At 36.3% G+C, this 13,669-nt stretch overlaps 1 protein-coding gene across 1 annotated transcript in view; it reads right to left on the bottom strand.

The window, feature by feature from the left end:
• Positions 1–13,669, bottom strand: part of NT5DC1 (5'-nucleotidase domain containing 1) — an 87,786-nt gene continuing 74,117 nt past the window's right edge. The window contains exons 9-12 of the mRNA XM_032216599.1: positions 10,855–10,973; positions 9,936–10,094; positions 6,673–6,841; positions 1–588 (exon numbers count right to left, since the gene is read on the bottom strand). Coding sequence (XP_032072490.1) covers positions 473–588; positions 6,673–6,841; positions 9,936–10,094; positions 10,855–10,973 — 563 coding nt within the window. The 3' untranslated portion in view covers positions 1–472. The remainder of the gene's footprint in view (positions 589–6,672; positions 6,842–9,935; positions 10,095–10,854; positions 10,974–13,669) is intronic.

Below are 13,669 nucleotides of genomic sequence, written 5' to 3'. Positions count from 1 at the left end.
AGCACTTTCTGCATAATCCTCAAAATCCTAAATCTATCAGACTTAGTCACACATATATACCACTTTTTTCAGTATGAAGAATGAAGGAATTGGACCTCACCCCAGGATTGAATATGTACAAAGCTTTCTTATCATAGAATATTGCTCATGGTTAACAGCACATGCTCCCCTTGTGTTATTATGGATACAAGGTGGTCATGTAATGTATGAACTGGAAAAGGTACCCAGTATATGAATGTAAGTCTGCAGCAAATCTTTGGAACACAGAATGAAAAAAAACCATTTTAGACAGTGGATTGATGTATCACAATCAATAGGAAAATAGGAAGCTTCTTTTTCTTCAACCTGGTTAGGTCCTTTCCAAAATGTCTTTTGAATTTATATAGTAGTTAATTTGCATGATTCTCAGTAGCTTCCAATATTTTTGCTTAAGCATGATGAAGATTCAGATTTGCTTTTCTTTAAAGATATTTTATTTGGTTGCCATTCGCTCACCAGCTGATAACGACTTCGGAGGTTTGGGATAGTAACCAGTAGTTATTGAACTATTTGAAGAAAATCTAGCAAATTGATAATCCAGTGGTAAATCTGAAACAAACATATATGATTAGGAATTATACTTGTGTCACATCTAAACAATCCCAGGAGCTCCGAAGAAAAATACATTTGTTTCTTAAGCTTTTTAATTTGTTTGCTTAATAGTGCAACAACAATTTAATCTGACCCCAAACTTATAAGTTTTGGGTTTAGAGCATGGGTGTCAAACTCGCGGCATCATGTTGCTGCCATGTGACATTTTGCCACATTTTCCCCCTTCACAGAGCTGGGGTGGACATGGTCTGCACGTGATGCAACCAGCCCGTGGGCCATCAGTTTAACACCCCTGGTTTAGAGTTTTCATGCCTGAGCATATAAAAATGAATGTTTTGCTTTTCCTTCTGTGAATATCATTGTTTAAAATAAAGCAAAAGGTGATTATAGATAATTTGAAATATGTATCATTTAGTGACAAATTAAACATTGCATCATTTATGCAGGCAAGGATGAACCATAACAATAAATAATATACTTGCTAGCATATCCAAGAAAAATAATTTTGGATTATATATAATACTTTGCATTAATTATTTAATCCTAATTTTAAAAGAGCAATATTATGTTTCTCATAATCATATTATACCTACAACTTTGGAGATTCTTTTCTTACAATAAAAAGTATATCATTAATCTAAGGCACCCATGGTTGTTGTTATTCATGAAACCTTCTAAATTATTTTGATAATTAAAAATTGATATACTGTATATCAATTTTATTTATATATATATTATTTACAACAAATTAGCCTGCAACTGAACACCAGTTGCATCTAGATCTTTTAAAGTTCAGAATAATTTATATAATAAAAATATATAAAATTAAAAGAATGGATAGAGTTGCCAAGTGACAATAAACAACAAAAGAGAATATTTGTAGCTCAGGGTTAAAATGAGGGATCCTTGATGCCTTCTGAGCTTGGTTATTTTCTTGTAGACATTTTATTACCCAAACTAGGTAACATCATCAATGCTATGACATAAACCAGTAAGAATTACAGGTCAGTTGTGGCAAGAACTTCAGAAAGCTGCATGGAAACAGGTAACGGGGAATTTGACAACAGAGGATTGTCTCTTTTTACATATCAACTTGTTACAGAATAATGCTGAAATGTTTTTGCATGGAAATTTTTTTGCTCACTAAATATTAATGTGCCTTCATAGGCCACACACAATTCTTTTTGAAGCTTTATTGCCTTGCAGCTCCTCTTCCCTCCCCCTAATTTTATGATAAAGAAGTTCTGCCGAACTTCATCACTTCCTCATAAGAATGAACAAGAAATGCTTTATTTTTGTGTACTTCCTTATTTTCAGAATTTTGTTATGATTGAGAGACATCCGATCCTATATTCAGAAGATCCAAATGAGGCTCCCCGCTGCAAAAATTCCAAGTCCTTTTTGATCTCCCCCGCCCCCCGCCTCCAATCATAATGCATGCCTGAACACACCAGGGTGTTTTAACAATTTGAACACCACAATTTAAGATCATGCAAAATACTGAAACAGAGTCAGGCTTCACATAGGCTCGGCTGCTAACTGTGATTTTCTACAGATTTAGCCACTTTAGGAACTGACTTATTGTATGGAATGCTCACCAGTATTACTCAGGAAGGTTAATGTTTTTATCACAGAGAAGTATGGAGAAAATAAAACGTGTCCATAGCACTGTACAAAAAGAAAATCCCTTAGATAGCTCTGTGCTTCTGGACTTAAACGTAAGGCTTTTTCCTTTTGCTCTTCCCAATCAATAAAGAAGTCATTTTTTAGACCAGGGATCCCCAACCGCCGTCTGCGGCCTACTGCTGGAATGTAGTCCATTTGAAACCGGGCTGTGGAAGCGGTGGGTGAGTGAGCGAAACTGCATTTCTGAAAGCGGTGTGTGCACAAAACTACCCCCCCGCCCCCCAAGCTGGTCTGCTGAGCTGGAAATAATGTAGGCTGCTGCTTTAGATGGCCTTTGGGGATCACCTGACATAATGATGCTCTACGTGGGAGTGCTAATTCCTGTTCTTAACAGTCTAAATTCTTATCAATAAAACTAAATTGATAACATTGCATGTGTACTTTTGTATTGCGCAACACCAGATGTTCTAGATTATATACCATGGCTAGCAAAGAAGCTGGTTCAGCTTTATGAGAACTGTAGTGCATTGAGGGTGTTCGCCATTGTTTCAGACTGCACCTTCCTTTATTTGCTAAACCTATTTGATTGAAAACCTATGTGAGTCATGATGGCTCTCAGAATTTATGAATTAAACATTAAGTACAACAATCAAACTCTGTATTGTGAACCTATTTTTACAAGATTGCTTTGCCAGGCTTTCTTTTGAGACAAGCACAGACATTTCTAGTATACATCCTTGCAGGCAGATTTCCCCAACCTACATCTATCTGTAGGAGGAACAATTATATGCCTTGGGCCATGTACAAAGTGAGATTTCCTAAAACTTGTTCTTTTTGAAAGGGTAGGCCAAAAAGTGTGGCTAGAAATATTGTGTGACGTTACGTTTAATTTCTTTTGTGCAGTAAAATAAATGCTACTTGGAATCACTTTACATTAGAGTTTTCATAATATAGGGGCAAACATTAACTTGTGTCTGGCCAGAAATTTATACTATCTTTTATATTTGTATGGAAGATCCTGCTAAGTCTGGACATGTAATTGGAATAACTCTTTCTGTCTTTGATACTGTATGTTTAACACAACACAATTGAAAAGGAATACTTGCATTTTATCTTTTTAACAATAAATAACATTTTTATTTTGCAAGATAGATCTTAATTCCAAAGGAGGTTGGTGATATCTCTAATCATCCGCGTCAATGATACAAGACACAGAAAATGAATCAATAGAAATTATTTCATTTCTTTGGTCATTCCCCCCCCCCCTCTATTTGCTGATAAACACATAACATATTGGGAACCTCTCTCTCTCTGATACTCATACAAACAAGACACATATACAACATACACACAGAGAGAATTTTATGGAAGGATGCCAGATAAGGCACTACCCAAGTTTGTTTGAAGCTGCAGATTGACTACTTTTCTTCAACAATTTTCCCCAAGCAGGGAAGATTGGATATTGGCTAAACATTATGCTGAATGGTTGGGTCCATTGGGTTCTTGAAAAGGGAAGCATACTCCTTCCTTCCTTCCTACCTCCCCTCCCCCCCATCCTACCTATCTACCTACCGTACTACAGTATGCCACTTCCTGATGATCCTGTTTTTTCAGGAATCATAGTCACTCTTCCCAGTTAGCCATGCTTCTTTCAACTTGACAGGACTAACCCAGTCAAAATGCAACTCCAAGAGTAACTTTATCTGTCAGTTGCCTAGAATATTCTTGACAATGGCCCTGCAGATGGTGTGTATCCTTCCCCAGCAAGGAGCAGGTCACCTTAAAGAGGGGTCCTAAGTGGCTGATAGCAGACATGAAGAAATAGCAATAGCAATAGCAGTTAGACTTATATACTGCTTCATAGGGCTTTCAGCCCTCTCTAAGCGGTTTACAGAGTCAGCATATTGCCCCCACAGTCTGGGTCCTCATTTCACCCACCTCGGAAGGATGGAAGGATGAGTCAACCTTGAGCCGGTGAGATTTGAACTGCTGAACTGCAGATAACAGTCAGCTGAAGTGGCCTGCAGTACTGCAGGCCAAGAAACAGTTATATTTTGCTTCCTCTTATTACCATGATGTAATCCTTATTGTGAATTCCCATTCTAGGCAGGGACTAAGTCTTGGTCAAATTGCCTACCAGATCATTAGGAAAAACCTGATAATTTGATATGCTGAGCAGCGTATACAGCCTATTCCATAAATGAGGATAAATGGGGTTGTGACTTTAAATATATACCTCTCACCCTGGCTGGCTGATAAGGAATCGAGCTGTGTAGCTCAATGGTTAACACATCTGCCTGAGAGGCAATAGAGCACAGGTTCGATTCCCAACATAGGGTATGGCTAGCTGATGAGAGCTAAATAGCTTGAAATAGATCTATACTAGTCTCCCTTTATTTATTTATCAGCATAAATATAACAAATGTAACAAAAAGGCAACAGTAAAAAATATTGGGTTTCTGTCTGAATGGTCTCTTGTGACGAGCCGAAGACAGAGAATGGAAGTGTGACCTTCCTCCCATATTTGGGCATACCAGGGGTTGTGACTTTAAATATATACCTCTCACCCTGGCTGGCTGATAAGGAATCGAGCTGTGTAGCTCAATGGTTAACACATCTGCCTGAGAGGCAATAGAGCACAGGTTCGATTCCCAACATAGGGTATGGCTAGCTGATGAGAGCTAAATAGCTTGAAATAGATCTATACTAGTCTCCCTTTATTTATTTATCAGCATAAATATAACAAATGTAACAAAAAGGCAACAGTAAAAAATATTGGGTTTCTATCTGAATGGTCTCTTGTGACGAGCCAAAGACAGAGAGTGGAAGTGTGACCTTCCTCCTATATATATATATATATATATATATATATATATATATATATATATATATATATATATATATATATATATATATATATATATAATAAATAATATAATATAATATAATATAATATAATATAATATAATATAATATAATATAATATAATATAATATAATATAATATAATATAATATAATATAATATATATATCTCCTCATTTATGTTTAGTGTCACAACCCCTGGTATGCCCAAATAAATATTATTTATCAGCACAGATACAAAACACGCACACACACACACACACACACACACACACACACACATATGTGAAAAAAACTGCCTTTAAGATTTGTGCAGGTGATATTCCATGAGAGGAGGACTTAGAAAGTCTACCTGATCTTATTGGACAACACCCTCCCCCCATTCCCACCCCCACTCTGGGATTAGTTCAGCATGAACTAATGCCAGACTTTTACAGATAGACCTTGATTTATGACCCCAGTGTAACTCAGACTTGTAAGTAATTACAGTCATAGGTTGAGTCACTATGTGACCGGGTTTGATTTTATAACTGTTTTTATAATGTAAAATGAGTCACTATGATTGTTAAACAAATCACATGGTTATTAAAATGACCATATGGTAGTTAAACAAATCCAGCATATCCAATTGATATTTTTTGCTGTTTTTCTACTGGGAAAGGGCAAAAACCATTGCAGATTGCAGTAACATGCTGCAACCAGTCTTAAAATATGAGCTTGTTGCCAAAACTCCAAATATGATCACACGTGTGCATTAGTCATAACTTTGAGAATGGAATATAAGCATCTTTTTTGAAGTCTTTCTTAACCTCCACCTCCAGGGACTGTTGGAAGGCTATAAATCAGGTTATAAGTCAAGGACTAGCTGTGCACCAGCAATATTTTCACAACTCTTACAGCCATGGGACTTACAATGGTGGCTGCCGATATCTCCTTCAGCCTCTGCCACTGCTCTCTTGTTGTTGCATTATTCTCATTCAGTACTGGGGATGGGTTGGCCCTCCTTTGTGTAGCCTCTTGTTATTCAACTATTATTGTTGTTATTGTAAATAGTAATAATAACTGCTAAAATGGAAAGGAGCAATACATGTAGCAAAGATATATGCAAAGGATTTTAGTCCATATCCATTTCTTCTTCTGGTCAATACATGGTTTATGATTATGGAATAAAACTTAATTATTAGAGATGGAGATTGTGAATGCTATATCACTTGCTGTTTTACATAATAAAGCATTACTTTTAGCAAAAAAAGTAAAATATTTTGTTTATGGCTCTGCTATTTGAATCATTCTTGTGGCGAGCAAATCAAAAATACAATATGTTTTAATGAAGATACAAATGATTTCTCTTCACTGTTTTCTTTTTCCTTTCTCAAACTCAAACCATGCTTTAGTAGAATTTACTCTGGGATTTACAATGAAAACCTATGAATATTTACTAAAATGTAAGCTCGGAGCTGCCAATCCATAAAAGATTCTGGGGAGAGCATTAGAATTCCAAACATCAACATTAATCTGACATTAATATGAATTTGACTTTAAAATTAATGGTTTGAAAATTTCAGGGATTGGTTTAGGATTATTATTCTTACCTGCTATGGCTTCAATGCTTGGGATTGTAATTGTGCTATAAGTATAAACAGATTTGCAAGACCATGTATTTACTAAGGTTTCCTCTTCGTTTTCTTTTCTTGAAATAGTATCCACAAAGAAAGAACCCCACTGTTTAGAAATGGAATGGAGAGCTTTGGGTTGACGTCCCTGGAATATAAACAAACACTAAAGTAAACATAAAATCCATATGTGCTCTTATAGTTTCACATGGTTTCTATGTAAATGGGATCTCTCTAATATTCAAGGCACTACGCACACAAAAAGAAACTTGGTGAATGCTCAGGAAAGTCCCAATAACAAAATCAGTCAAGAAACTCTAGAGCCTCCCCCAGGCATAAGAAAAGATCACATTTTGAAATTCAATCCAGTGCATTAAAGAAATTCTGCTTGTGACATTTTTTCTTATATGACCTGTATGTATTAGGAATTTCAAAGTGACAATGTGCAAAACGTATTAAATTGTCTGCTGTTATTTTGTCTATACAGCCAGCAGCTCTTTTTTAGGCAAACTGTTCCCTGCTAGGGATGGAAAGAACAACTAGAGGGCTGTTGCAAAAACATATTTTAGGCATCTATCAAATCAACTCCCATCTGTTCAGAGTTGGATTCGAGGCAGATTGGGTTGAAGAACTGAGGCATGGCCTTGTTAGTTCCCTGGGAAGAATTTCATCTGGTAACTCCTATAGTAGATCCTTGTTAATCTGGCCACCCAAGGCCTCCTGGAAGGTTACATGGTTGGATCCATGCAGTGGTTACTTCTGTGGGAGATTAAATGGTTCTACCTATCTGGTAGGAAGTGTTGTGTACCTCCTCCCTAAACCACCATTGTTGGACATAAAAATTTTGGCCACTTTTGTTAAGTCTACCTTTTCCATTTTCTGGGGAAAGCTGTTGAGAAGGTGGCTGAGTTGCAAATTAAGAGGGATTTATAGAAAATGAGTTATTTGAATTCAGACACCGCTGACTTGTTCAAGACATCTAGCAGAGCTAAGACGTGGATCGTGCAATCTTGCCTCTATTTTAAATTTTTATATTCAGTTTTAATGCTTTTAATATTTTATTTGTACACTACCTAGAGTCCCTCCATGAAAGAGATGAGTTGTTTTTAAATTTAATGGACAAATAAACAAGCAAACAAATCTCCTTGATCTCTCAGTGGCCTTTGATACCATCTATCAGGCTATCCTTTTGGACTGACTACGACATCTGTAATCACTGAAGTAGTAGGCATGAGCTTAAATGGACTCCAGAGGATGGTAGAGGACAGGAAGGCCTGGAGGAATGTTATCCATGGAGTCACGATGGGTCGGACACAACTTCGCAACTAACAACAACAACAACATGGGCTTAATGTTCTCTGGTGGGTCTCCTCTTTTCTCCAGTTCCAGCTGACAATACTGTGAAGAGAGAAATGGAATCCAAACCTCTTGACCTGCCAAAGGGCTGGTACTCTTGCTTCTTCTGTTTAACATGTGTTTTCTGTTGCCTGCCCTCTGAGCTTATTCTCTGAAGAGAAATGAAAAGTCTTTGGATATGAGGACACTCAACAGAATGATGAGAGCTCTCCACTTGTGTGCACTGGAGCTTCCATATAATGATTACCATAATAATTTATTGCACATTATTTTTCAATTTAGCTAACTCAAAACCAAAACACTGGAACAGAATCTATTTTAAGTAAACATTAAAATGGATTTAATAATGCAATTACGAACTGTAGAACCACACACAACAGATTAAGGACCATAGCTCAAGGTGATTTAGCTTATCAGTGATCATAGCTTCAGTGTCACCCTTCATTTTATCCCGGCACCAATAATTTTGTGGGATAAATTGGGGTCAGAGAGTGACTGGGTGAAAATCATCCATCTTTGACTGAGGGGAGACCTACAATTAATCTGTGAAATGTACTACTACCAGTATTACTGAGTGAAATGTAAATTAATGTGATAAGAACTGGCTCTTGTGAAACAAATTTGCTTTTTACAGAAAGAATAGAACAATGTCTTTCTCTGATTCCTGTGCAGTTAAACCCAGGGAGATTAAAATTATCTTAAAGTAAACTTTGTATAGAAGTCAATAGAAAATGCCTTTGAGTCATCCAGGGCATTCTTCCTGAAAAGCATAAAGCATACTTATTATCCTGTGTTGCAAGTGTTTATTTTGAATAAGAGTAAGGGTATGTTTCTTTCCTTTGCTAGTTTTGCAAAACACAGGAAGGAAGCAGTAGTTGAACGCAGTTCATTCATCTTCCTACTTTGATGTACTTCTTCAAGAATAAAATAAAAGGAACAAAATACATTTATAATGACATGAAAGACAAATAATACAAGAGAATTGTTAAGCAAAATTCTAATTATTTTAGGGCACATAATGTATACCAGTTTTTTTTAACTTCTTTATTTATTCTATGACTTTGTGAAGTAGACAATTATCGTCTATTTGCTGAGGAGGCAGTAAGTGAATGTGGCTTCTCCTTTGACTTTGCTTATCAGAAAATCCTAAAGGATGATCACATGACCTGTAACCCATTACAGGAAGGAAGGAAGGAAGGAAGGAAGGAAGGAAGGAAGGAAGGAAGGAAGGAAGGAAGGAAGGAAGATTTCTAATCCTCCTTGATAATGTCCCACAAGGAAATTCAATGGGGAAACTGGCAGGAAGTCAGAAATCACTTTTATTCTTATTGCCCACCTATGATCATTTTGCTTCTATTTTTAGGGAAGGAAATAGCTCTGAAACATAACCCAATGGAAACATTTTAATTACTGAAACTATGTTTTTAATGCACACAAATAATGCTTAGATCTGTATATGAAACCATTCAGGGAAGGCTACCCTAAATCTGTGGCCTTTTAAACATTTGCTGAACTAAAACTGCCAGCATCCTGATGATCTATTATATGTCCCACAGTACTGTTGAAAGCTGCTGAGAATTAAGACGAGAAGTTTTCCAGCCTTCTAATATCTGATAAGCACTTATATCTTTACTGCAATAAAAATAATAGGCACTGTAACCATCATAGATATGAGCCAGTTGTCAAGAGTCTGAATTTTGACCATGTGACCTGCACCAATTATAAGGGTGAATAACAGTCACAAGTCACTTTTTTCAGTGTTGTAACTTTGAACAGTCACTAAATGAATTGATATACATTGAGGACTACCTGTAGTGGTTTTCAAAATGCTATGCCAACCCCTCCCATAATGGCGGAGGAGCTGAGTTATACCAGATTATCCTTACCTCATACTTTCCTTTCTTCTCCAAGGGTTCAGACCTTGACTCTGTAAGTACCAAAGCACCATCTCCTCCAAGCTCTTCTAAAATAAGGACAGTCTCCCAGTTACTATAGTGATGAGCTGAGAAAATATCTGAGTGCATGCTATCACCAAAGTAAACGACCTGGAAATAGGGAAAGACAGCAATTTTATCTAATAAATAAATATCTGCATTTGAACATTCAGCACATATGAGTCCTTGTTGATCATCTACAAATCACATAGGATCTACCAGTAAATTCCAAATTAATTTCTATTATCCCTGACTTAAAATACGTTAATAATGACTAATTAAACTTGCAATGTAGTGGATACAGACTTGAGAATAAAATACATTAAAACATAACTGGAATTTCTTTGAAAGGTGATCATACATTAAATTAAGCCATCTTATGTTAAATATTACAAATAAATATGAAGCTTGCTTGTATTTCCTGTTAGCTGATAATATTTATATAATTGTTATTACTATGGCTTACTTCTAGATCTCTAAAAATTGGTTTCTAATAAGATGAAATTGTGTTCAGAGGTGAGTCCCTACCAGTTCAGACCGATTCAGCCAAACCGGTAGTGATTTGGCAGCCTGAGTCACAGGAACAGGCAGCGACCAAGGCCTGCACTGCCCCAAACCAGTTCTCCTAGAGGGCCGCCATCTTGATTTTCAGTTCTGAGCATGCGCAGAACAATTGTAATTGTACGATTTTTAAATGCTTTGAGCATGCACATACCTATTATTGTGCAAATGTGTACACCTGCGGAGCAGAATTTTTGCACACACCGAACTGGCAGTAATGCCAGGACCACCCGTGACTGTTGATGTTGAGAAAGCCTTCTTATGAGGAGGCTCTGCTCTCATGCCTTCACTTCTGTTTTTTTAAAAATACCTTTGGTTCTACTTTGCCAGTCATCTTCTTCAGCAACTCATATAAATGAGTTGAGTTACCTTGGGAATACCAGCCAGGTTTGTCCAGGTTTGGGAGAGCTTCCTGTTCTTCATCATTCTCTGAAACAATAAAGGAAATTTATCTATTTTACTGAAAATGCAAGAAATAAAAAGCCCTCCTCTGAAATAACTAAAGACACATTAAACAAATTTAATTTTTGAGAATATACCAAGTTGGGGAAAAATAAGAAAGAAAAAGAAGCTCTGATTTCCGACTCTCTCTGTGACAGTAAAATAAGGAATTAAACATTAAGTGCTTTTCTATTTACTTTGTATTTTATAATACTTTACAACTCAATGAAAATGTTAATTTTAAAAAAAAAGAGAATATACCAAATGATACCTACATGCCCCACAAATTATAGTTCACTTCACTGTTTTTCATCTTCTGGTGGAGTCACCAATAGCATTTACAACTTCCTTGAGAAAGCTTTAAAGGAATAGGTCTTAAAATTATACAATAAATTAATTTTGGATCCTGGAAATTGCATGTATAAAGATTCAAACTGGGGCTGGGATAGGTTAATAAAACAATAAGATGGAGGTTTATATCTGCATCAAAGTAAATTAAAGCAAAGTTAGAAATTAATGTTATAGAACCATTATGTAGAGAAATAAATTAGATATGGGGCAGATAGGACAGGCACAGGCAGTTAAGAAGGATGAGAGGACAGATATCTAGTTTAAGAGAAAGACACAGATTTTTAAACAAGTCTAGAGGAACTAAGTCTGTTTGCTTTCTGTCAGAATAAAGCACTTATTTATCACTGTAATTTTAAAACAGGTTTTTGCAAGTTTTGCTCCCAGAATATTTTGAAATGCACATTTTTGATACAAATGCTGCACCCTTACATTAATTATATGTATCTCACATAGCCTGAATGCATCTTACAGCCATGAAATGGACATGCAGTCTAGAATCCCAAGAATGAAGCTGCTAATATGCAGAGTATGTTGGCTGGTTTTACTGGAATAAAACTCATCTCAAATTGATCAAGACTTTAAACAGTTTTTATAACATGAAAAGTGAGTAGTTCCACACAAAACAGCTGTTTTTTAGGGGTTCTTTATAAAATGATTAAAAGGAAGTCCTAATAACAACAAATCTCAAGTTCTTAATATAAGCAGAAAACTGCTTTCACTTCATTCTTTTTTTTAATAAGCAAACAAAGATGTGCTATTCTTATTATTTCTTCATTTATTTCTCTTATTGATTCAGGATCGTCGATCAGATCTTTTTTCTATTAGTACAAATAATATCATTGTTTTGCAAACAGAGATATTTAAACTACTTTGTTGTGGAAACATTTGAAAATATTTAAAGAGGAAAAACAACTTTTAGGTGTAATCCAGTGGGAAATCACCAAGTACTCCAAAGGACAGAACACAAGCTACATGGCTCTCCAAGGTTCAAGAGAGCGTATTCACTTTCACAAGCAGAAACTATTCGAAGTTGCCCAGCAATTACCTCTGTGATTGTAGCTCTGAGGTTATGAGAGTTGAGAAGAGAATTGATGCCAGGAAGACAGTATCAGCATATCATGGAAGCATTTGAATCTGTGTGAACCAAAGTTGTCACAGTACCTCAAATAAATAAAATTTAAGAGTCCTGCACTCGTCTCATGATCCAGGTTATTGCTAAAGAAAACTGTTATTTAAAAATAATAGGAAGACATAACTTATTTATATTTTCTGAACTACAGCTATGACCGTGGAGTATGTATGCATTTATATGTAGGCATTAATATGAAGGTCAGGGAAATTTGCCTTAAAAAGCATATGAGATCTTATGCAGCCTTTTCTTTAATGAAAACTAATGAACAATTGTTATAAGAAGAAGTGAAACAAACATTGGAGCATTAGGGAGTCAATCCTCTAAAGCATACCCCATTGAGCTCAGTGGCATTCACTAAATCATTCCAATAGTAAACTATCTAGGTTCCCTTAAATAACCTCTATTGAGGGGAAATCCACCACTATGGTGGGCATTATCCAGCTCCTACCACCAAAACATGCCTCCTAATATTCTCCTTCAACTTTTAGTTGAAGTCCCAGTGATCTTCTGTGAGAAGAATCTTCCTGTGATGAGGACTCCCTGGGACCAAGTTCCCTGAACTGTGGCCGCTCTCAGAACTGTGCTGCTCCTCTGGACTAATAGCAGCCAGGAACTATTGAAGGGGCGTGTTTAGAGCTTGGCTCTTGGACTTGCAGTGAATGGTGAGACTTTTTTGAGAAAGTTGGAGCAATAAAGGGCAGTTAAGCCTTCATTCTGGCTGTGTTGCTTCCATGCCCAGCCCTGGGTAGTCATAATATCTGTCTTCTGAACCTACTTTTGCTCTTCACATCCTTTTTAAAGAGTAGGATCTAGAACTGATGCCTGGAGTCCACGTGTGGTTTAATCAGTGCAGAGTTCCATAGATCTGTTACTTCACCTCATTCAATTGCATTGCTTCTGTTAATGCAACACCATTTTTTAATTTTTAGAACAAACAGCAACTTTATTCTCAGGACAAATACTTTTCAGAGGTGGTGGGGCAAATTACTTTTCTCAGGTTGTGAACCAAAACCAATATTGTGAACAAATATCATTGTGATTTGCACCTCCTGTCTTGCCCAGTTATTTTATAAAGTAAGCTAGATAAATTAAATATGATCTTGTAATACAGATTTGAATATAGGAGGAGACAATGTCAACTTGGCTCTCTAAAATTATATAAAACTGTAAAACTATATTTGTATGCAATTGAAAAAAATGT

This window comes from Thamnophis elegans, chromosome 4 (assembly GCF_009769535.1).
Source record: "Thamnophis elegans isolate rThaEle1 chromosome 4, rThaEle1.pri, whole genome shotgun sequence".
In the NCBI taxonomy this organism is placed as follows: domain Eukaryota; kingdom Metazoa; phylum Chordata; class Lepidosauria; order Squamata; family Colubridae; genus Thamnophis; species Thamnophis elegans.
The sequence above is the reverse complement of the archived record's forward strand: the minus strand, read 5'-3'. Positions and strand labels throughout refer to the sequence as shown.